This window comes from Takifugu rubripes, chromosome 15, assembly GCF_901000725.2.
Source record: "Takifugu rubripes chromosome 15, fTakRub1.2, whole genome shotgun sequence".
In the NCBI taxonomy this organism is placed as follows: Eukaryota; Metazoa; Chordata; class Actinopteri; order Tetraodontiformes; family Tetraodontidae; genus Takifugu; species Takifugu rubripes.
The window spans coordinates 5379160-5404848 of NC_042299.1; the positions used below are offsets into that span (position 1 = coordinate 5379160).

At 43.9% G+C, this 25689-nt stretch overlaps 1 protein-coding gene across 2 annotated transcripts; it reads right to left on the minus strand.

The window, feature by feature from the left end:
* Positions 1–681: 681 nt before the first annotated feature.
* cpeb4b (cytoplasmic polyadenylation element binding protein 4b) lies at positions 682–21257 on the minus strand. Of its 2 annotated transcripts, XM_011611127.2 has the most exons (11): positions 20855–21257; positions 18934–20162; positions 13756–13846; positions 10641–10691; positions 7551–7574; positions 6220–6387; positions 5986–6075; positions 5683–5801; positions 5368–5482; positions 4970–5151; positions 682–4436 (listed from the first exon to the last, which is right to left on the minus strand). In XM_011611127.2, the coding sequence occupies exons 2-11, from the start codon at positions 20113–20115 to the stop codon at positions 4209–4211; spliced, it is 2250 nt and encodes a 749-aa protein (XP_011609429.2). In that variant the 5' UTR covers positions 20116–20162; positions 20855–21257; the 3' UTR covers positions 682–4208. The 2 variants fall into 2 exon arrangements, with proteins under 2 accessions (XP_011609429.2, XP_029703924.1); XM_029848064.1 differs by lacking the exon at positions 7551–7574.
* Positions 21258–25689: the final 4432 nt, after the last annotated feature.

Genomic DNA, 25689 nt, shown 5'->3' on the forward strand with positions numbered 1-25689 from the left:
CCTGCAGACAGTCTCAGAAAATGTTATTTTCGTGAATGTGTCACATGTTGAGGCTTTTTCGGTCCAAACGACACAAAGGAGAAGAGCACCAACAGTCAAACCACTGTGAACTTCTTCTAGAGGCCCTTAAAATCTCCAGAATGTCAGCATTTAGTCATGGATAACACAAATAATAATACTATACTCATGTGTATTTTATAATGTCTAATAACATAATTGTTTTCATTTAGCGCTGTGGGTCCCCCTCCATGAAGGAATATCGCAGGAATATTCAGGAATAGTTTAACAGCCATATTTTTTTCCAATATTAATATACAAAACTCAAGTTTCTGAGAGGAAACTCTCCCATATTCAATAATGGAAGAACCCCGCTTGTTCACCGGCAGCTGATGAAAGATTTGACGTCATTCTTAATGACTTGTCTCAATTCTGGTGACAGAATAAGACTGTTTATCTTATTTAGACTTTTGAAAACGTGTTAAGGAAAAATTCAAAGAACTCAAATGGGAAAAATTTTAATTGTTATGGCTATATAAACATCTTAAAGCCTAATTAGATTAGTCCTTTATGAATAAATATAGATTAATTGCTATAACTGGAGACTATTGTACAACGGAAGCGCGTTATGATGTGAGTAACGTGTGGAGCAGCGGCAGAAATCATGGATTTAAAGACCAGCAGTGCATTTTCATCACAGTTAAGATTTATTTCATTCAACATTTCACATTACAAATATTTAAAAATTATGCATACTGTTATAAATAGTTGGCTGCAAACAATTAAATAACATTAGAATTTTCTTTTCGGTTTCACTAGCACTTCTACAGACCAACTCCTAGAAATATGGAACATATCCGTATTATATAACTTAATTAGAAAAGAAAATACAAAAATAGGAACTTATAAAGTGAAATGACAATAAAAATTAAGGTGATATCTTAAGTAAAAAAAGAAACTGCTATTAATAAATACAACAACCTTCCCATACACAGTTAAAAACTATTGAAATCTTGCCATTAAGTAACATCATTAACAGACAAATATTTAAATATTTATTTTCCTTCAGAAAATGTGAACCATATATTGTGGAGCACAATATAGCAATTAGTAAAAACTAGACACTTTAACATATTAAAAGCTTCACCTCAAAAATATAACAAAAATCTGATCAAAATTATAAAAATCAATTATACATTCCAATTTAAAATATACCAATAAACAGCTAAATACATTGTTGACCTAATAATTACAATGCAATCAATCACAGTAGCTTAAAATAAAAATAAGCAAATGAGCACAAAACCTTTTAATGTTTGAAAAATAACTTCAATTATTTATATTAGTACAAATAGTTTGATTTCTTTTCTTTTTTACAAACACCAGCATGAAAAGGATTACAATAACAGTAGAAAATGACTGTGAAAAACATATTAACATCTTCATTAAATGTCTGCAATTAAAAATGGCATTAAAGAATTACATTGCAAAGAGTCTTTTTCTTTTTTAATCTGGAAAAGGGTTCAAAAGAAGTATTGCACATAACAACTTGAAGTTAACTTGCAACATTTACCACATTCAAGTCTTTAAGCTCCCCTTCCTCTGGGTAGTAAAGATGGCCTGGGTGGGGTGGGGGTGGTGGGCTTTTTTGGGGGGGCTCAAGTCTTTGTTCTACCCTAACAGTGTTCTACGAGGATGCTCGAAACTTCTGCGCTGCCTGATTGCAAAGTTCGTTTCTCGCCTGTCTTATCTGTTTGGCGAACATCCTGCAGAGGTCTGCGAGTGGAGGGGGGAGGTCAACAGGCGCAGTAGGGGGCGGTGAGGTCAGGTCAGAGCGGTGTGTGCGCGCGCGTGTGTGTGTGTGTGTGTGTGTGTGTGTGTGTGTGTGAGTGAGTGTGAATGTATGTCTGGGGAGGGGGGGGTCCTTAACATTTGGTGCACACCACAACAATTAATTCAAATGTGTTTTTCCTCATGCATGCTAAAGATTACCACAGCTGCTAGTTCAAGAATATATAGATATACGCATATAGACTCAGTTTTTCAAATACTAAAATATTTCAACAACAAACATCCACTCTTGTGATGCGAGAGTCAGTCAACGGGAGTTAAGTCCACCGAGGAAGAGGAAGCCAGACAGAAGTTTCCCTTTTTCTGACTAGTTGATCCTGGTTGAGGTTTTTATTCTGGCCGTGCTGATGGTGCCTAACTATCTAGAAAAGCCGAGACCACACATCCACACAGGTGCACACTAAGCTGTCAAGTTTCCTCAGCACTGAAATGTATAAAAAGCATAATTGAAAATAAAATCTATTGAAATCAGTCAAGGTTTCTTCTTTAAATGAACATTTCCATATATGCAGATCTCTCAGTAACAAAAGTACAAAAGCTACTTTTCACAATGTGAAAAATTGAGGTATTGCAAAAAGGAGTTTCCCCTCTGAAAAATGTGCCGAAAATGACTGTTGGAAAAAGAAAATCTTTATAAAAGTAGTGCATAATAATCCATGTTCTCATGTGCATGACAAAATAACTTTGCTAGAAAACACTGTAGCAAAAATCAGCAGGCGTGTAGAAAAGAATTCTTCACAAAGACTTTGAACTTCTAAAGGTCTGAGGGCAGTGTCCATGAGGGCAGAGCTGAGGGCATGCACATGAAGCTGCCCCAGACAGCACAACACACTCCCTCCTGCCTACAGCCCGTGAAGGGGTGTGTCTGTGTGAGTGTCTAAAGGTGTGTTTGTTTGTGTGTGTGTGTGTGTGTGTGTGTGTGTGTGTGTGTGTGTGTGTGTGTGTGTGTGTGTGTGTGGCTGATCTTTGGGTGTTGGCATCAGTAAATCTGCTGGATTCAGGTGGTTTTGTAAAAGCTTTAAATGTGAAGAGATGAGAAAGGAAGTTAAACTAGTCGGTGGGAGTGGCAACACACAGCTGACGCCATCTTCAGTTACGCTTTAACAACACAGATGCCGAGGCAGCAGCAGGGGTAGTGTGCGTGTGTGTGTGTGTGTGGGGGGGGTGGATGGGGGGGTGGGGGTGGATGGGGTTGGGGGGGGGGGGGTGGGGGGGTAAGCTCTGTGGGAAGGCAGAACACCTTCGCTACCATCACCTTTCCTGAAACATCTGGATCGGGCTCTAAGCAGTGACTCTGGCCTCCTGTTAGCGGCAAACTTTAGCCACAGGGGCCACGGTGATGGTGTTGGGGGGGATGATTTGACGCTCTGCTCAGTCCTTTAGCACGACCCCAGGTCTAATTACAAAAAGTGAGGTGATGACGTAAGCGAGGAGAAAAGTGCCATTGCCAGGCTGCATGTCGCATCGCTTCCCTCTGAGGAAGAGAACGACCACAGCTGGCCGCATCTTCGGCCTCCTTCCTGTTGCTTGAATGGTTTCGGCACGTTAGCAGCTAAGTTTGAGGTATTAGTTTTCCGCGTTATGATGGCGATCAAACCCAAATCGATGTTGCCAAGAATTTCGCTGTGGTTTTCAAGTAACGCCGACGTGTTTGTGACCTTGTCAATGTCGTCAAAGTTGAGCTTTAAACATGTGGACGCTGGAGGGGAAAAGAACGCTTGTGCAGGGGCCCTCGGTTCTGGTGGGTTAATTCAGCTTTGGTTAATAACTGGGGGCCTCATCCTGGATCTGCACTCAGAACGTGGAAATAAGTGCACTCTTCTTAAGCCACAGCCTTCTATTGCTTCACCTTTGCTCTGGAGCCTCTTGGAGGAACACAGACTCTCAGAAACCTCAGAAACAAAGAAAGCTGCTGACACACTGTTGCTCTGAAACAAAACTACAGATAAAGAAGGAAAAGAGACAGCTCTGCTACCAAACAAGTCAAATGAAGAGTGTTCATCTCGGGGTGTCTGCCATCAAATTGAAAATTGAATACATCACTGAGAAAAATATACCAATTGAACAGCAGTTTATAATATCACACCTCAAACTCTGCAAAATATGAACCCCACAACTTGTAAAAATAATTAAAACATAATCAGACATATAAATAAAATCAGGTCAGCCAACCTTGCTGGACATATTTGGATATAACTCCAGTTTTTCTTTTCTAGCCTCAAAATATAGATTTTTTTCTTTAAATTAACTTAAAAAAGAAGAAACAGATTTTAGTCAAATTAGAGCAAAAACAGAACCAGCAACAGAAAAGTGCATTTATTTGTACAAGAATGCGACTCCTGCACTACCTGCCGCCACCCTCAGTTCCAGCGGAAGGAGATGTGACGAGGCCGGTCGCCGCCCTCCTTCACCAGCGGTTTGTGAAACTCTCGGCCTGCCCGTGAGTGGATGGCGGCCCAGCAGTACTCGCAGTAGTACTGCAGACAGGTGACGTTGGCGCAGAAGAAGGGAGCGAACTTTCCACCGCAGCGGGTTCCCTGGCACTCGTCGCACAGCTGGTCGTCCAGCACGTATGGCTTCACTTCCACCTGCAACGCAACATGTGACGTCAAAGCAAAATGGCGGCCGCCTGGCTGGGCTCCTCCCTCTCCTCTCACATGGCCCTAAACCTTTGACTGCCTTCGCTGGCGCTCAGCAAACGAGCCACCGACATGTCACAGACACTGTCAGCGAGGAGCTCAGCTGACACAATTACCGGTATGCAAATGAAGAACCAGCCTCCCCACTGCTGCTTACACGGCAGCGCTGCCTTTAGTCCTGTTGAACCTCATCCAGGTGTCCATCACAGCTGTGAGAGTGGAATTCTGTGAGCTTACAGCTGTAGCTGAGGACAGAATAAACCACTACAGGGTTAGGACAAGACTGTCTAAATCCAGGCCTGCTGGGATCCCACTCTCACTGCTGAAAGCACTTCCTGCCTGGTAGGACAGAAAACCCGGCCGGACTGGATGTGGACAGTCCCATCCTAAAGCCTGCTCACTGTCAGAAAACAAGCAGATCTGATCCCGATGAGAAGGACAAGGGGAGGCTGAAACGTTCCGCCTCTTCTCTTCTCACTCACCCGTTTATCGATTTCTCCGTGCTGCAGCTGCACAAAGCGAGCGCTGATAGCAGCTATGTAGCTCTGCTGATTAGAGAAGGCGACCCGCCCCGCTCCCTTGGGGTACTTCAGCTCAGGATCGGTGTCGATGCCGGCGTAGCAAACACCACCATAGAGGCGGTCCATGATCATGGCAAGCTCCACTGGGAAGGATAAAAACGCTCACTTTTGGATAAAAACCACAGACCCCCGCACGCACACATGCACACACGCGCACACACACAGCTCCACCCTGCAGCACAGCTCAGGTTTATAGGAAGCAAGGTGGGATTTTCTGTGCACAGACTCAGAAAAGAATCTATTTATTTCCCCTTTCGGACGTTTCAACATCAAAATTTTTTTTGTAAAATGGTGAATACCAGCACGAAGTGGACGAGGGACACCTCCCACAAAGATGGTCTTCCTGGGGTCCAAAGGCTGAGATCCGTCCATCACAAAATCACTGTCGTTCAGGTTCCAGGGGCGGATCTGGACCTGTCACACACGCACACCAAAACACACAGGTTTCAGCCGCTCAGACAATCTACAGTTGACTGCTGATAAAAGTCACTCTCAAAGTCACATCAGCAAGTTGCTGTGAGTTCATTAAGACACTGTGTGTACACTGTGTGTATGTGTGTACCTGTGTCCGTGTGTGTGCGTGCCTGTGTGTCTGTGTGTGTGCTCCCACTGACCGGCTTGTCTTTGATGGTGGGGCTGGACACGCAAAGGTAGAGCTTGCCGTCCTCCTCGATGCAGGCATCGATCAAAGCCTGCACGGAGCTCTCGTCCTGGAACAGCAGGAAGGCGTATCCTGTACAAACACGGTGTCGTTATTGATGCTGCTGTGTGTGCAAGTAACAGCGAGGAGGGGTCACATTGGAATTCAGTGCAAAAAATACTTAAACTGCAGCTCTGATAGGAAGGAGGGGTATTTCTTTAAAATCAGACTGCGAGACAAGACAGAAAAATGAAAGTGTAATAACTTTGAAACAAACCTTTGGGGGGGAAATAGGATTTGCTCTCTGCTTTATGAGGCCAGTCTACAAACAGGTGCCCAAAACGCCGAAAACTGGCTGTTATCTCATCTGAAATACAGCATATGGAAATCAGCTTAGACAGGTTTGATGCTGTTTGGGTGTTCTTCTTTGTTTTGAACTGATCCCATCAACATGGTCAATTTGTGCCAGAGGGAAAGAAATGTCCCACTTTAAGACAACTAATACTGATACCTTCATCGATGTCCGGGGGAAGTCCTCCCACAAAAACCTTGCGTGAGTAGCGTTCGATGCGCTCCCCGTTTTGATGTGCAAAGTGTGGAGAGCCCAAGCCGATGAGACCCTGATCGCCACGCTCATCATCTGGGAAACCATCTTCCATGGGGAAGAGAGATGAGTGGCCTGAGAGAGAGCAGCAAAAAAGGCTTTAATTCCAGGGAGAGATGAGGGAATGAAATGATGACATGATGACAAAAAGACCACAATAACCACTGCATGGCAGCCACACCGTTTTGACTCTTTACCCATTTCATCTTATTAGTTGGCACATTATTAACATGATTCCATTTCATCAGTGAAGACATAATTTTAGACCTAATTTTAGGTATGAACACTATGGTGAAGCACAAGATCAGCGTATAAAAGGTAGACAGAAGCAGTAGTTTACCAAAACAATTTAAAAGCAGAAGAAACAGAAACAGTAAATGAACTGAGGTATTTATCATATTCATGTGTATGTGTGTTAATTTTGGCTTGTGGACACATGCAGAGTTGTCTGTGAAAGACTAAACATGCACATATGTTCCTTAAAGTTTGGGTTGGCTTCAATTTTCACCTGTCTGGGCATGTTAAGAGCTGCAAATAGTTTGAATTTATGAGCATTAGCCCTGGGACAGAGTCTTATCTACATGGTTCAGCCTAGTTTGCTGATGTATAAACACTGTAATGTGTTCTTTGTTCAGCTTGCAGCACTTTTTAATTTTCTGCATTGTTTTTAATATTTAAAGTCTATTAACAACCAGTTGTTAACTGCAGCAATATTATCTCAATTGTGAAATATTTGTAGATGCATTGTCTTGCAAAATGTGGGTGTAGGATCATTCTTATGCTAGCCCAACCCTGATGGGTAAATCTAAATAGCTTCTGAGTGGAATGTGCATGTAGCTTCATGTGCATGTGAGTGTGATATAGAGGTCAAGGCCTGCATGGCTCCTATACAACATGCCCTGAGCTGCTTTATACAGATTTGTGCAACAGAGTTAGCCTGAGCTCAGAGACGGGCTGCAAATCCATGTGCCTGTGCTGTGTGTCAGTTAAAAACCCATGAAGCTGCTGAGCATAGAGATGCATCACAGAATTTTAAAGAGAAGCAGAATAAAACACAAAGATGCCAAAAAAAAAATTACATCACAAGGTTACAACAAAGCTTAACACAATCATGCAGACAAAACATGATAGTCGTTCCCAATCAACAGCGGTCACCAACGAGCTCACACAGCAGCACCCAGCAGCCGCAGCAGAATTTAAGATGGGAAAATGACGTCATATCTGAGAGTAGGTTTTACCTCGTCTTCTGCTATAATTCCTGGCTGCATGTGGAGTAGGGACAAACCAAAAGAAAAGGATAAAAGAACAATAAAAGCCTTATAGAAGACGATATCAACGAGGGCACCAGGTAGTTCATAACAAGGAATGAATGTTCTGTTGTCTTCTGACCAGCAGAACCACAACCATCCTGATTTCATCTAAACAACATATTTTTTATCTAAATGAAACCTGGTAGAACTGGATTAAAGTCTGAGAAAGCAGCTCGTCTGACTAGCAGAAAACAGTCTCCTCTAGACTGGCAGAAATAAAAAACAGACTCGGAGGTCCACCGTGGATATTGTGAGATAATGAAAAGATTAAAGGGTTCACTCCTGCATTAAAGGGTTCATTACGATTATGAGCAGAAAACACTAACAAAGCCAATTATCTGATCTGATTTCCAGCGTTTGTGGTTCTCTTGTTAGTTTGCTCCTGTTGGCAACACCAGGAAAGAAAAGCAGCAACAGCAATTAGTCAAAAGTGAGTAAGACGTCCAACCAGAGCCAATACCAGGAAAAGTTTGTGGAAGTGGCAAGGATTTCACAATAAGTGATGTGTTCTTTGCTGCTCAGTCCAGGTGACCCAACAATTTTGACAGAGCATTTGCAACACACTGATCAACTGCAACTGTTTAGCCTGATTTCTATTATTTGGTCATTTTATGTCCCTCTTCAGTGGTTATCCCCAGCATCCAAACTGGAGCACAGCAGTAGCTCATCAAATATACATAAACTGAACATAAGGAGGATCATCAAAAAACAGCACTCCTTACTTTGGTTCTGTTTCACATAATCTAACACCTCTATAACCCATCCAACAGGTCCATCAACCCACGCTGTGGTTGTCATGTGTACACACACATTCCCATTTTAATGCACTTTCTGGGAAATAAAGTCTCTTCACAGGGAGCTGAAAGGAAATATATATAAATGATATGCACACATACATATTTCAGATGGGTTGAGGCCCTCAGTTTTTCCACATTTATATATATATATTTCCTTTCAGCTCCCTGGAGGGAGGGAGAGGGAGAGGGAGAGGGAGAGAGAGAGAGAGAGAGAGAGAGAGAGAGAGAGAGAGAGAGAGGGAGGGCGCGAGAGAGAGGGGGAGAGAGAGGGAGAGAGAGAGAGGGAGAGAGGAGAGAGAGAGAGAGAGAGAGATGAGAGAGAGGAGAGAGAGAGAGAGAGAGAGAGAGAGAGAGAGAGAGAGAGAGCAGAGCAGAGCAGAGCAGAGCAGAGGAAGAGGACAAACCCATCAGCAATAATCCTCAATCGCTTCTGTGACAGCGAGAGAGGGGCGGGGGGGAGAAGAGTATAACACAGCAAAGCAGATTGACAGAGCAGAGTGCTATAAAAAGATGTATGTGTGAGAGAGAGAGAGGGAAAAATAGATTGGAAGAGATGGAGAAACAAGTTGATAAAGAGCTGTGTGGGGGTTGAGAAAATGAGACTGAGTGAGGAAAGATCAAGACAATGAATCCAATATGTGTATGCTAGTGGGGAGCAAGAGCAGGAGAGAGGGAGAGAGAGATGGGGAGAGAGAGAGGGAGATGGGGAGGGAGAGAGGGGAGAGAGAGGGAGGGAGAGCAATGGTGTGCCACCTCTGAATCCTCCCTACTTTCTGCCACCATCTGTCTCAGGGCTTGATGATGGCGCCTGATCATGTGATATCACCACATGACCCATCTCATCTGCTGAAGAGCGAACCAGAACGGCTAAACATGCTGGCCTCAAAGGCTAAAACACGGGGTCGAATGTGGGTGTGCAGGAAACACACATGAATATTCAGGTCCACATGGACAGAACAGGTGTTCTGTACAGCGAAAACAACTGCATTTGAGGCAGAAAAACACATCCACTGATGATGAAGTTAACATCCATTGATGATAAAGTTCTCCAGAGAGGATGATGTTGAAGCTTGCTCATAGCATAAATCACACATGCTGACTCACATCACCAAACAAACCTCTGCAAATAGAGCAAAACAAACTGCAACGCAGTCTGAGCCATGTTGTTTTAGGTCAAGGGGAGCGCCTCTAATTAATGTGAGTTTAACACACACACTGCCTTGGACTCCTTTGGATTTATGGTGTCATCTTTGCTGCAGAGTCTAGTTTAGCCTGCTGACAGCTACAGGAATGGTGAGGAGAAGATCTGTTATTCATTCAGACATAAACGTGCTCCACTGTAATTTGGCCCCAGACGACAGTGATTCCATCAATCATTTATCATGACTGTCAGAAGAAAATGTCCTCTTAGGCATTTCAAATGTAAACCTTTTATCCAGTTATTTACATCCACAGGCCACACAGACCCTTAATAGTGAGAAAGTTACTATACCACTATAGCACCAGTACTATAATACAGGTACTATAAAACCAAAATTATAATACAGATACTATAGCAGCGGTACTATAATACAGGTATTATAGTACTATAATACAGGTATTATAGTACAGGTATTATAATAGAGGTATTATAGTACCAGTACTATAGCACCAGTACCATAATACAGGTACTATAGCACTGGTACTATAATACAGGTACTATAGTACCAGTACCATAGCACCAGTAATATAATGCAGATACTATAGCACCATTACCATAATATAGGTACTATAGCACTGGTACTATAATACAGGTACTATAGCACCGGAACTATAATGCAGGTACTATAGCATGGGTGCTATAAAACAGGTACTATGGCACCAATACAGGTACTATAGTACTGGTACTATAATACGGGTAACATAGCACCAGCACTATAATGCAGGTACTATAGGACAGTTGCTATAATACAGGTACTATGGCACCGGTGCTATAATACAGGTACTATGGCACCAATACAGGTACTATAGTACTGGTAATATAGTACCAGCTGGTTGGTACTGATGGGAGGTGTTATTTCTAATTATTCTGCCATCTGTTTGCATTAGTATTCATTGCATTACATGATTAATAAGCACTTTATATTTAGCGATAGTCTTTGTATTTATTTATTGTACTTATATATTTAGGCAATTCATGTTTTCATGCTAATGGTTACTGATAGCTGCAAACTCTACGTACCATTGAGGGGCAGAGGGTTGTCCCCCGCTGGATGAGGGAAACCGAGGCGACCTGCAGAGACAGACAGAAGAGACACACTTGATGAAAGAACACAACCAGGTCCAACATGTAAAATGAAAGAGGCCTGTAGCCTCATAGGTGCTGACGGCCTCCTGGTTTTCGACTGACATCCATTTCCTCATTTGTGTCTAATGTCACACGTTTTCAAGACACATGCCAGACCCGATGAGCACAGCCGCACAAATACACCATATGATGCCAAACAAGCCACCAAGTTATGCAAGGCTGCAGCAGGATCATCAGGCAACAGGGCTGAAATAGTGCAGCCATTGTTTGCGCGCGCGTGTGTGTGCGTGCGTGCGTGGCGCCCCGTGAGTGGTGTGGTCATTGGGAAATCTGCAGGCCCCTCCCTGACACCTTGCAGATTGTAATCACTGAAGATGCCATACAAACAAAGCGGAACTGGGACTAGCAGATCCCAGCAACCAGGACGGGTCACGTGTTGGCCCAGGAGCTTCACTTGTGTTGACCCGTCTACTGATCCCCCCACCCACACAACTTTGCACATGCTGACACAAGATGCAAGAACTATTTCACAATTCATCAGTTATTTGCAAGAACATTCAAACGTCAAAGCCGACCACAACTTAAGGGCGCCACCCTAAAAGCCTTTAACGGTGTAGGTAGATGGACCATCCGCTCTGTCCTCCTATTATTTACAGCTTCTGGCTGCCTACGTGTACAGCACAGCAACAGTCAAAGCGTATGCATACACAAGTGCACCCGTGTGCATGTGTGTCTGCGTGCGCGTGTGTGTGTGTGTGTGTGTGTGTGTGTGTGTGTGTGTGTGTGTGTGTGTAGGATGGGGGGGGCATAACAGAGGGGTCCTTTCTGTCAGTCAGTACAATGCTGGACACCATTCAAAGCCACTTCTACTGGAGACATTCTCCTGGCCGGTTCCCTTTGCTTTCTTGCTCTCGTTCTGTTCAATATGTTCCAGCTGGAACGGCAAATTTGTGCCACATTTGCGTGCACAGTAGCATGCTCGTGCGTGGGTGCAGTCAGTGTTCATGAGATGTGTTTAATAATCTAGAAAAAGACAACTGGAGCAGAGTGACTGCTCAAAGCAAATCTTTGATTTGATTACGAGGGAATAAAACCATTCTTATATTTGACTGAAGACCTGATGTGAACAAAACCACTAACTTACAAACTATCAAGTGATTCTGAAGGGTTCTTTGTAGGAGTTGGACTAAAGTGATTTTCATTTAGAGAGGATTGACTGCAGTTATGAGAATCGTCTTATTCAAGGTGATTTATTACACAAATGTAAATCAGACTGATAATGACCATCAATGATGAGTTACACATCCAGGTTAATAAGGTCAGCAGCTGGACCAGCCCCATGTGTTCTTAGCTGAGCCACAGCATCCATCCATCCATACATCTATCCATGCATCAAGCAACCAGCCACTTATCCATGCATCCATCCATCCACTTATCAATGCATCCATCCATCCACTTATCAATGCATCCATCCATCCACTTATCCATGCATCCACTTATCCACGCATCCATCCATCCATGCATCCACGCATCCATCCATCCATCTAATTTCCATCCATCCATCCAATTTCCATCCATCCATCCATCTAATTTCCATCCATCCATCTAATTTCCATCCATCCATCCATCTAATTTCCATCCATCCATCCATCTAATTTCCATCCATCCATCCACTTATCCATGCATCCACTTATCCACGCATCCATCCATCCATGCATCCACGCATCCATCCATCCATCTAATTTCCATCCATCCATCCATCTAATTTCCATCCATCCATCCATCTAATTTCCATCCATCCATCTAATTTCCATCCATCCATCCATCCATCTAATTTCCATCCATCCATCCATCCATCCACTTATCCACACATCCATCCATCCATCTAATTTCCATACATCCATCCATCCATCTAATTTCCATCCATCCATCCATCCCCACACAAGCTGCATCAAAGCACCAGAGACCTTCCTACAATGTTGTAGCATCAGACCTGATTCTCAGCTGAAGGATACAGATACCACTGCATGTTTTTAGTAATCTCTTTGGTTACTCGTCTCTTTGGGTTGCATTTTCTCTCAAAATGGTGCTTAAAAGTTTGGTCAAAAAGGTTTTCATAACTAATGAAGGCTAAAATAGCATAATTCTAAGAGCTAGCTGTGTGTGCCACCTCCCACCACATCCCATCTAACAATGGGTCACTCTGTTCGTGGGCTGAGGAACTCTTTTTTAGACAAACGGCAATGTGTTACCCAACTCCTCAACACCTAAATGGCAATCATCAGGAGGAACACAATTAGTCACCATAGCAATCTATAACGCAATCACCTAGAACTGAATGGAGAGTTTAAACAGCTGGCATAAACTACAGCAAACCAAGATCAAATAGGTTTAGGTTCAGGTAGAAGCTCTATCAGAGAGCACCCAACACAGAGGAGGAATCATCCCAAGTCACAGCTGCAGAGCGAAGCAGACACCATTCATATGTCACCGGTGTGATAGATGAGATGTGTGAGATGTTGGGCTGCTTTGCATGAGGAAACAAGTGTGTTTTTAAAGTAACATGTAGGTAAAGGTGTCAAAGTTGTAAAAGTCAAGGTTCTCAATGGTGGGAGGGCACAAGGCTGTCGCTCTTTGAAACATGTTAACATCTCCATTGGCTCCACTGGGTTTTCTTCCAGCTCCTGCAAATCCTTTCCTTGAATTGAGCAAGAGCTTTTGCTCTCATCAAACCCAAAATCTCTGCAGGCTGCAATCTCAAAACCAAAAATTGCATTTGTTTTCATCTGAAGTTTAAAAAAAGTTGATAGGGAAGGATATAGCGATGCAGGATTAAGACACAGCTTGGTAATAAAATGTGTACCGGTAAGTAGCATATCTAGGTAACTTCACACATATTGTGGAGAGTATGTTATGTCTGAGGATGTGATGGCTGAGCATAACTACTACCTGTGAATCACACGTGTGCTAAAAATACTCAGTAATAACAGGGTGTAAAATGGAAAATTGCAGCATTGCTTATCTGTGTGCAGAGTTCGGTGTTCTTCACCTTTCAGAGTGTCTTGTTCAGCTCTCATAATGTCGATCAGAGAACTCTCCAGCGGGTTCAAGTTGAAGCTGTCAAAAGACCTGGTTCGTTCCTAAAGGTTGGAGAAAGTGGAGACATGTCATTGTGGAGACAACAAGGATCCAGATCACAATTAATAAAAGCAGGAGCATGAACATACCCATTTTTTAAAAAGTCTGACAAATACACCCCTTTAACAGAGAGGTTTCTTTTTTTTTTCCTATGTGTGGAACCACAATTCCCATCTTGTGTGTTGTGTTGGCAAACTGACTAACCAACTCAACAGAAGACCCTTCTTGAACAACAGCTTTGTCACCTACAACTGGGGCAGCCATGGCATACCAGCCATACTAGAAATATTTGTATGCACACACAAACACATGCTGACACCCACTAGCTTGCACACACACACACCAAGCAAAGGCTCATAATCACACAAACAAACACACACACAGTATTACGCTGATAAGGCTTCTGTCTCCACTCCACCTCTATCAAACTAAACAAGCAGCCACTGATGATGGCATATCGACAACAGGGATCACTTTTCTGGTTATCTTCTGTCCAAGAATTATCACAAAACAGGAAGAATGCCTGGTCCTGTTTAGGGTTAGTGCGTGAGAGTCTTGTGAGCCATCAAATATGACCCGACCGTCTCGTTCCCTTCCTCATTTCTATTTCATGCCATTTCCAGTCACGACCAATCTCATACAACTCAGAAAACAGAAACTCTTTCAATATGTCAAAGTTAGTTAGAGTTATGTTAGCGGAAAATCAAATTTTCTAATGTGCAGGTTTATGTCCAATTCACCCTTGTAGGAGTGGCCTAAAAAGGTCATGACTCAAAGAGCGATAAGCTCTTTCCTCAAATAGACCAATGATGTAGACGTCTTGCAGAAAAAGAATTACCCAACAGGTTTCTCAACCTCTACAATAACCAACGGGTTTAGTCTATCACACTTTGCACCACTTTGTCTTCCACACAAATGCAGGTGTGCTTAAAAGCTCCGCTGTGTATCCATTCTTATGTTAATCAGAATAACCTGAATGGAAAAGGACTAAAAGCAAACCAGCCTATCTGAGGAAAAGTTCAGGTCATACAAGGCTACACCATCATGTCCCTAGGGTCAAATGCTAAAGGGTTCAGAAAAACAGCCTGCCTCTGCACACCATGTGACCAGGGGTCGATCTGGGCAAATGTATGCTGTCTGCAGGGTCTCCCAAAATTCAGCAGCTACCATTGCTGATAGGACATGTAGTCGTGAAACGTTGCTGTGTTAGCCAAAAGATTCAGGACTGGACTCAAACTGATGCGCGTTTCCCAGTGAGCTGGCAGAGGAAGAATCCAACCCGTGCAAACTCTTTCTCTCAAAACAAACATGACAGGGGTGACTGTTCTATCACGTCCGCCTCAGGATCTTTAGGGAACTGCAGTAAATAACTGGGGAACAAATAAAGCAAACCTTCAGAGACAGCACTGGTTACTCCAGATAAACACTACAGAATCATGAGAGGCAAAAAGTTAGCTCGTTTTGCAATCTAACATTATCTGCCTATGATTAGAGTCTTAGATGATAGATTGGCGGCAACAGGATTGGCCAAGGGCATAGTACATATACCTCAAGTCTCAAAAAAATGTTGTAGCCCAAGTAATAGTACAGGGCAATCATGTGGAGATGACCTTACAGGATGATCATAGGTCATCTGTAGTTGCTAAGCATTAGCCAGCCAGGTGGCAGACAGTGATTAATACAGAGATTTGTGCGCCGTACTCTCTCAGCGACCCTCAGCTGATCGGCAGAGTACAGTGACAGATTGCAGGGTGTGAACAGATATGCAGGCATGATATACGGTTGCTCGTCACAATACAGTGACAGGCCCAGCGTTTGGGTGGTGGCGAGACGCTCGGGCGTTACAGTGCAGGAGAGCCCAGCCATGTTCACCCAAGGCTGCACCTATAAACACAAACTGGGCCAATCGATTCCCTGGACTGGTCGCAGGGTTCACATGCCACTCGCTCACACAAGAGTCTTTAATCAACATAAATGTGCATATACTTGACTGTGGGAGGAAACCAGAGTCACCAGGAGAATCCCACGCAGGCACAGGGAGAAACCTTCACAGATTCAAGCCCAGAATGTTCCTGCCACAATGCAACCGTACAGTGTGAACTGCACAAGCTGCTAGCTATTGCTAATATGGATTAGCTGTCAGAAGAAAATAAGATGTCAAAGTAAAGTGAGTCATGTAATGTAAAAAGTACAACACAGTCATTCATATTCAAATCAGGAAACCTTTAAAAGCTGCATTTTAATTGGAAACATGAAAAAATGAAAGCTAATTGAATGGAACAGATTGTTTGCAATAGCCTCTAAACAGGGACAAGCTAACCTCCTTCCTTTCATGTGGGGCGTTACAGAATGATTAAATACAGCGTGCAGTTGGGTGATTAATTCAAACATTAATCTTCCATGTCGCCAGCTCAATGATGAAGAATGGAAGGTGAGAGAGACTGAAAGAGGTGAGAAAGTCACAGCATAACAACGCAAGAATATATGAGTCTTATATACGAATCTATGGCCTTTTATAAAGCGGGGAGTATCACAATACCCTGCAGAAAGTCACCGCTGGGAAGGTTGCTGTTTCCGTGTGCCTCTAATCACATCAGTAAGACAATGGAGAGAAGAGAAAGAAGGGAAGGGGGGAAAATGCCAGATGAAAGAAATGAAATGATGGAAACTAGGAAACACGCATAGCAAGGTAAAGCAAAATGAAAAGGAGGGCAGGAAAGGGAAGCAGGTTGAGCTTTTGATGCTTGCGATTATGTTTCTTCCTGGTTAAAGCATTTCAAAGGGCCTGCCATGATATTATACACCCCCGACTGTCAAACACCACCCTAACCAAGTGCTTGAATGGCTGGCTGTAGGGTGGCCTGTGTTTGAGGTGGAGCCAAGAGTTCCAGCAATATTTACACTGATGGATTAAAGTGAACTTGCTCCTTTATTGTATGCAAAGAGCTGGGCTAAGTGCAATATAGACTCCAGTTTGTATTCTTCCTTTGTTGGGACAAATGTGTAGAAGACATAAGCCAGGCACTAATTAGGACTCAAGCATACATCAGTTTGTGCACATTCGAACACAGAGGCGCTCTTTCTTCCTGTTGCAGAGCGTCTGTCAAGGGTGCGAGGAGGGTACAATGAGGCTGTATGAGCAGCGCAGTTCTGTGCTTGCCAGCTCAGCTCAGGCCGCTCATTAGGCTTAAAAAGGAAAAAAACAACTCCAGTTTGACAGTGTCACAGGGACGAGGTAATGACCCAAAATCTCAGGCCACAGCGGCTCATTGGCTAGAGTTGGTTTGTAGTGTGCTCACATACTCAACATAAATGCACGATGAAAAGCTTCCATCAAAGCAAGAGATTCATGCTTTTGGACATGTATCTTCATTAGGGAGGACACAGCTAATCAATACAAAACTGATTTCTATACAATAAAGAGGCACAGAGAAGTTTCTTCTGATCTTCTGGGCCGTGAAATAAGTTAGCTGCCCCGTGACTGGCTCCTGTGCAATCGTCAAAGCTGCAGCAGACATTTTCTGTGTGTGTAGCTTCTAATATGAAGTTTAGAGAAAGTAATGAGCTACTGCTGCGCAGCCTTGCTGTAAACGTGCATCTTCTGGGTTTGCGTATGTGGCCCAAGGCAATCCCAACATCAGAATGTTTGAAAACATGGGTATAGAAGCGCTGTAGTCAGGTATGTCGCAATAGAGGCAATGCTACAAGAGCGAAACGTTGATGATGTCTACTGCAGACCATCGGGAATTCCACACCAAAAGCCGTTGATTCTTTCATTTTGACCAGTACAAAAAGTCCAATTGGGGGAGCTAATCGTGACACCAATAAAACAGCCTTGAAGTTATTGCGTTTGTTGGGCTAACAGCTTTTTAACAATTATACGTTTTGGTGTCGTTTGCCTACATGCTGCTCTGGCTGTTGTCTGTAAAGGATTTTACACACCCGCCCACTCACCAGCCTACCTAAAGTTGGTTTGTATAAAATGCACTGAAACACACATGCACGTCAGAGATTGGAAATAGAAATGAACCAGTACCGTATGGCCGTCAATTTCTGTCACCTTTGCTTTGAACTGATTATGAATAATATGAAATCACGATCACCGGCCAATCCTCCAGCTGTCAGGGCAGAAGCACAGAGATGCCTTGACCGAGCAGAATGGACCAAATGAGCCAGTTTTAACCTGCAAAAGCAGTCTCAGCCTTCTGGGCCCCTCTGCCTCACATTTGAGTCCGACTGCGCTTCATTAGTAAATTAGTGGCTCCGAGGTGAGCTGTGTTCGGACACATGAAGACACGTCGGAACAACATCCTGCCGTTTGCCTTCTGGTGCACGATGACATTAGTGTCAGTGCGACAGTCAGTGCAAGAAGCACTTTAAGAATTTAGACTGGTCTCCTGCTTGAAGGAGATTAGCTTTTGTGGAGAAAATGTACAATAAAAGCAAAGAGGCTCTTCAATAGTGGTCTGTGAGACCAGGTAATAATGCTGTCAACCTACTGACCCACTCCTGAGACAACAAAGGTGGACAATTATTCACACAATTTAATGCCATCTACTCCATGAGGTGAGTAGCTGATGCCTGCAGCAACTTTCCCTTTGTCACCCCTCCTTTTAACATCTGACACTATAAATCAGGGCTGGATCAATAAAGTGGATTTATCTCTGTGCTCCCTTTACCCTTTTCCCTCAGTCCTATTAGTTCTACCCTTCCCTTTTGTGAGAATCAGAGGTTTGTGCATGTGTGAAGTGAGCCATCATAACAGCAGCGACCATGATTGTGTTTGAGCCACCTTCTTGTACCTGCTCAAACATCTTCATCATTCCATCGATGGGGTCTCTTCCTCTCCACTCCTCCAGCCCTCTATGTGTGTGTGTGTGTGTGTGTGTGTGTGTGTGCGTATGTGTGTTCTGCTGGAAAACAGAAACCATGTCTATGCATTTCTATTTTGAGTGTAACAGCAGAATGAACAGCAAACCTAAATCTGATTGTTTCAGTGGTGAACTACTGAAACTACTTATGAATAATATAATTTTATCACAAAGGAATCATTAATCCCTAATTCCAATCTACACTATCACAAACTGACCTGAAAGGGAAAAATATTATCGCTTCGTCCGACTCCTTCATCTATCCAAGACTTGGGGTTGAAGCCTGCGGGGCTGTTTCGGGGGTACTTCTGGGAAGCCACATGGCTGTTGGGGAAGGTCTTCTTCAGTGGAGAGATGGAGTTGATGGGGGTCATCCCACCGTTCAGCCCTCTACGATAATCTCTGCCCTGAGACCCTCCCCAGCCACCACCACCACTCCCATAGCCACCGCTGGGACTCCAGGAGGTGGACGAGCCGGGGGAGGGAGAAGGGCTCTGGTAGCTGGCTGGGCCCCAGGGGGACGGTGGCTTGTTCAGGCTGTTGGACAAATGTGGCAACTGGCTGAAAGCAGGATTCCTATGTGGAAAGGGAGGCGGCGGATGTGGAGAAGCTGGGGAACGCCGTTGTTGCTGGTTGTGGGGATGTTGGAAGTGGGGGTGTGGTGGGGGAGCTGGGTGATGCTGGGACAATGCAGCAGCTGGGCCAATCTGGGGAGAGAAGTTCCCACCAAACCCTGGACTGACATGATGTGAGAAATTCTGGAACAGCAAGGGCCCATTGTTGGCAGATGCCGGGTTGAAGAAGCTGACGTCCTCATTGATGATGGTTGATGGTGCTGTTGGAATCGCAGCTGACCAGTTGTTGAAGCCAGTGAGTGATGAGGAGGTTGTACTTGACTGGACCGGACCAGTGCCCCCTAGACCAGACGTCTCCTGGTAATCAAAACCTGTCAGAACAGGAGATTCAAGGCGGAGTTGCTTCTCCTTTCCATTACTTCCTTCAGACACTCCGTTGTCCGTCTTGACTTCGTCTGACCGGGTTTTTTCCAGTTCTGAGATGATCCCACCGCTACTTCCACCCTCCTGGTGACCCCCAGGGGACAACTGCTGCTGCTTTTCTTGACTTTCTTGCATTTCCTGTTGCTGTGTTTTGGGTTTCTCTGCCCCCCCCAGGATTTCGTCTTGCACGCTGTTGTGTGTGGTTGAGGCAGAGAAAAGCCAGGGGGAGCCTCCCGTGGTGCCATTCCCTGTGGCTGTGGTGCTGTTTATGAAGGCAGCAGGGCTCTGCGACACATTTTGGTGGTGGTGTGGGGGCTGCAGATGCGGGTGGATTCGGACTGGGAATGCAGACTTGTTGCCAGTGTTGTTTTGAACTAAGACTCCAAACCCGTAATCCCCCATTTGTTTGCTCCCCCCACACACAAATACTATCCCGTGATCTTCTGGTCCTATTGGGGGAGAAGACACATGAGTGTGTAAGTTAGTGGACTTCCGCCATCATTCCATTTTAGATTAAAGGATTCACACACTGCAATAGACAAAATGGAAAGATACGTTTCACTGTCTGCTTCCCCGTGGATCCTGTTCCAAGATCATTGAAAGGACCCGTCATTAAAAGACACTGTCACCAATAACCTCGTCTCTCTGGACTCCTGAAAACAGGGAGCTAATGTTACATCTTTAGCTAATTATAAAGCCGTGACGTTGCCAGGTTGTAAGTCTACAGCTGAGCTGCCACAAATAGCTGCAAACCCAGCTGTGTCCAACTGGCTCCTTTCTCGGGGTCGGGACGGTTTCGCTCCGTTCAGTTAATGAGCAAATGAAATCTAAAATCATCATCAAATACGTTTGGAACCAGACGCGACCTTGTTTGACAGCTGTCCCGAGTAGATGAGTCCACCCTCAAATATTTAGTATTTCTCATCAAAATAGGATGTATGAACAGTCGGAAATAACAATTTTCACTACGGCCTCTGCTTATTTGACAATTACATATTTAAACATGTCACCTGAAACTATAGGTATTAGCTTAACATTTCCAATAGTTGCTAATTCTAGCTAGCAAGCTAGCCAATGACTGCTAGCGCGAATGCTAGCTAGCCGCACAGCTTGAACACAGTCGATTAACATTTCTTTTCACCTTATGATCACCACCTTCGACCTCGACGATGTCTCTATCAAGATCCTTCCCTCGGGTTGAAAGTAAGGTGTTGTCCGTCTGGCCAGGCTTTACACAAGCGCTTTGATAGCTGGCTGTAGTGAAGTCGCTCAGCTTTTTTTCTCTCTTCTCCTGACGTGTCCTGCCTGCTCAATGACACAGCTGCCTCTGATCTGGACTGTTTTTTAAAGAGCTTTGTTAACGTGGCAACTTGTTAAAAATATTCTTCCGCGGGTCTTTCACAAGCCCCACTCGACCGGTTTCATAGGTCGCTGCGTTTTCGGGTTCTTTTCTCGTTTCTCGACAGAGCCAGCCGATTCCTGTGAGCTTCTTGGCTGCCCCTCTCTCTAAAGAACCGACCGTGGCCGAATGACAGCGAGAGATCAGCCGAGACACACTTCCGGTTCTGGCTCCGCCCCTAGTCTCTATCAACGCCCACCTGGAGCCACACCTCAATATTTTATTGGTCCACTGACCTACAGCCTCGCCTAGTTTCCGTTTCGGTCATCGGTCATTCCCCAATGATCAAACAAGGCCATTTTAGGTACCGCCTACAGAGGTGGCGAAGAAACAAGAAAAGACACCCCCCCCCGCGCGGTCCTGTCCTTTGACAACGCAGCCGGTTTCAGGTCGTGAGAAAAATGAGATAACCACCTTCTTCTCTCGCTCTCTCTCTCTCTCAAGCTGCAAATAATGGGTAGAATTCGTTTAAAGAGCATCCTGTGCAGCTCAACCGAACGGTTCAAGCTTTTCCTCCCATATGATCCGTTTTTACAAATGTATAAATGAAATAGCATGATATGCCACCATTTTAGGGGCAGATTTGCTCCTGTGTTACTTTAGTGATGGTAACTATGTCTTCCTTTTAGATGAACAAAGTATTTGGCTACAATAAATGGCACTTCTGTCTCTCAAAATGAATTCTTGCCTCAAACCTCTAGTGATGGGTGGTGGTAAGGTAATAAGTCCAGCCTCTGTTATTTTGGCATCTTATGGTGTCAACCATTGTGAGTGAATGCTGAACCTGGTCTCTACCGCACATGTTCTGGATGCACAGACCGGAGCTACCTGCTAATATTAGCTGTGCGGCTAGCCTGGCAGCTTTTTATAACACATCACATGTCTGCATTAGCGTCACCTCTAGTCTACACTCAAGTCATTATAGATGATGTTATCATCTTATCTGATTGCCTGCAATGGTTTTCCCAGAATTTCCCATCCTTTTAAATAATCCTTTCCTTTTATTTCCCAGCTATAAACATCACAGCTTCTGACATGCACGGCCTTTTGTTACAATCATCTCCAAGCCTGAACCATTTTTAGCTCGAACACCCTCCCATTCCCAAATTATTTCTCCCCTTCACTTTACAAGATAGTCCAGAGCTGCCGTCCCTTCACCTGCCTACACATTCACAGTGTCCCTTTATCTCTCTCTTCCTCTGTGTCCTTTTCTCTGCTATGTTCATTATCACCTCGAGGTCATCAAACATCTTTGACTCTGTCAGTCTCACCGACTCAAAAGCAGCAGCGTTACATCTCATAAATCTGTCACTTCCAGTCCAGCTGGGGAAGAGAGATAAATTAGGGAAACCGCGGAGCTCGTCATTATTACCGGTAAGTGCATGCAGAATGCACAGTTGAGCAGGTGATGAGGAGGAGGATGTCAGGTATGGACAGGGCTTAATGCAGGTTAATCCGAGAAAAATAGAGAAAAATAAATCACAGATGTCTGATAGTAACCATTTGTGTTTAGCTTGCAATTTGTTGCATGGAGAACAAACATCATTAGAGGAAGGATGTTAAGGCTAGACAGTTGAAGGAACATAAGACAAAGCATAGGAAAACAAGCTAAACTATCTTTGTGGACCAAAATATGCTTTGACTCTACATGAAATGAACACAATTTGGATTAGCTTTAGTTATATTTATAGTTATATGAATATATCATCGTTATTCTGAGGATAACAGGGATGGTTTCCTTTGTAATTTTAGACTATTAAACTCTGAAAAAAGAATTGATTGGCGGATTGTGAATGGTAGGCCACTCTGGACATTAAGTGGATTTGTGGGACTGAAAACTGGTCCTACTGGCCAACAACCTCTTCTACTCTGCTCCCTTCCTCTGTCAGCTACACACACTGACACAAAATTTCCCTTCCCACCATTTGCTAAATCATTCATGGATTCTATATGTGTGCAGAGTGACTGTGAGTCATTTGTCACATGTATGAAAAAGCTAATAGTCATTTTTTCCATGTGGTGGCATCTCGGCACCAGTTCTGTGTGTGCTTTGCCATGTCCAAGCCCAAATAGGTGCCATGAATAAAACATTTAATCCATTAAAAAATTAATTGCTTTTTTACCTTGGGCTTAATTACGGTAAAATTTCTATCACTCGTTGAATTCTGGTGTTGCCACATCGCTGCAATCATCAAAAAACATTCTTTCCAAGTTCCCATTAGGAAATGGAGGCATTGTGGGCCAACAGCAGCTGTACTTAAATTATGCAAATATTTGAATGTGTTGTATCTGCAGATAGATGGATGTGTGTGAACGTCTCTGTGAGTGTGTTGCTGATAACACTGTCTCCATGCAACTCAGAAGACATCAAATGCAAACAAGAGAGGGAGAGTTTTGGCAAATATCAATCAGGCATGCACGCTGATACCTATCCAGATGGACCACTGAATCACTGCAGTAGTCAACAATGCAGCCATGATTCATAATAAGCAAATTTGACTGGATGCACAAATTATTGGTGTAGTGCTTAGCTGCTCTGGTAATATCTGTTTCCTTCTACAAAGCTCTCTTTTACTTCCTGTTGCAGAATAAAGGCAAGCCAAAGTGTAGAAATATGTAGGAAGTATGCAGACAGATTGATCATGTCAAGTTTATAACAAAATATCATCCAGATGAGGAATGAAGTGGGAAATACAGCAGAATAAAGGCTCATTTATCATCAGCATTGTTTATAGGAAATAGAATCAGCACAGTGAAGGCAGCCGATGTAAAATGTTCATGCTTAACAGAAACAACTTCAACGTGGTTCCACCTTATACTGGAATTAGATAAAAACATCTGCTCCAAGAAAAAGAACTCTTTATGTCTGAATACAGAGAATAAAGCAGGGAAAAAAGGAAAAGGAAATGTTGCCACAAGTTTCTTTCTTGGGAAGTAAAAACATGTTTGTTGAAAACTTTGCATTATCTTCAGAATGACAAAGTCTGCGTTTGGCTGCCACTGAACCAAAGTAAAGACGAAAAAATCTATTTTGCAAAGTGATCCTGGAACATCAATGAAGCTGCATTTCTGTCCCTTCGATGCTTTTTTAACTGTTTTAATCTTTTCAGTCTGAGACCTTTCACATCCTTTATCTGACCAGTCTCGCTGGGCTCTGTACTAATTAAGCCAAAGAGGTCTCTGCCGGGTGTGTGTGTGTGTGTGTGTGTGTGTGTGTGCGTGCGTGCGTGCGTGCGTGCGTGCGTGTGTTCAGAAGGGATAATAAATTACAACAGTGGAGCAGCTGGGGGCCTGTGAAGTGAGCTCTGATTTAACTCATATCAGGAGGATTTAATCCTCCATATTTATGGAAAATATGATGCCATGATATTGTGTAGCTGTGCTTAATGATTTCATTTAGCACCTGGAGGAGGAATCTTTTAGTATTTAAAGTACTGAAATCATGATTCCTCTCTGTAGATAAATTGAATCATCTGTTGAGAATCTAATTTTGTTAATGCAAACATCTGAACATCTTTGACTGATTCCCCCTATAAAAGGAAATCAGTAATGTTTGAAATTGTTGTTGCCATGGCAATTTCATATCTGGGCTATTTGTTTGTTCCACCACTGTTGGTGACTTTAAGGATGCAGATCCCGTGAGTTTTGTATCAAAATCAAAATCAAATCAATCTTTATTTATATAGTGTCTTATACAAGTTTCAAGGCGCTTTCGAGAATCCCGGGGCCTAACCCCAGACAAACAACAGTGGCAAGGAAAAACTCCCCTTTAACAGGAAGAAACCTTGAGCAGGACGAGGCTCATGTAGGGGAACCCTCCTGCTGATGGCCGGCTGGGTAAAGAGAGAAGAGAGGAGAGAGGAGAGGAGAGGAGAGGAGAGGAGAGGAGAGGAGAGGAGAGGAGAGGAGAGGAGAGGAGAGGAGAGGAGAGGAGAGGAGAGGAGAGGAGAGGAGAGGAGAGGCACAGAAACACACACAAAAATACACTATACAACGGGTCAGCGGGGCCGGAGGTCATCATGCAGCTACGAAGGCGGCGATACTTGTAAATGAATACAGAGAGGGGGGGAAGCAGAAAAACTACACAGGAATCAGCATAACTAGTCTGCTTGAGGAGAAGGAGGAAAGGAGAGGAGAGGAGAGGAAACCATGACCCAGTGGGGTGACAGAGGCCTGTCAGGTGATCATGTTTCCGGACCCCGGCAGCCTTGGCCTATAACAGCATAACTAAGATGTGACCTAACGATTAGACGACCCCCTAAGTATGATAATCTGTCTGTCTATGATAGTAACTGGAACTACAGAATTAGTAACAATAAGCTTTTTCAAAGAGGTAGGTTTTAAGTTTGATCTTAAAAGTAGCGATGGAGTCAGCCTCCCGTACCTGGACAGGGAGCTGGTTCCATAGCAGGGGGGCCTGGTAGCTAAATGCCCGGCCCCCCATTCTACTCCTAGAAACTCTGGGAACCACAAGTAGACCAGCATTCTGAGAGCGGAGCGGTCTATTGGGCTGATAAGGTATCACGAGCTCCTCCAGGTAGGATGGAGCTAGGCCTCTGAGGGCCTTGTAGGTCAAA

Excerpts from the sequence above, each read along its gene's own strand:
- cpeb4b (XM_011611127.2), bottom strand. The coding sequence starts at position 20,115 with ATGGGGGATTACGGGTTTGGAGTCTTAGTTCAAAACAACACTGGCAAC. Across the intron at positions 5,802-5,985 it reads ATCCTATTTCCCCCCCAAAG|GATACGCCTTCCTGCTGTTC; the intron begins GTTTGTTTCAAA and ends GTGTTTGTACAG. Across the intron at positions 5,483-5,682 it reads CCACCATCAAAGACAAGCCG|GTCCAGATCCGCCCCTGGAA; the intron begins GTCAGTGGGAGC and ends CGTGTGTGACAG.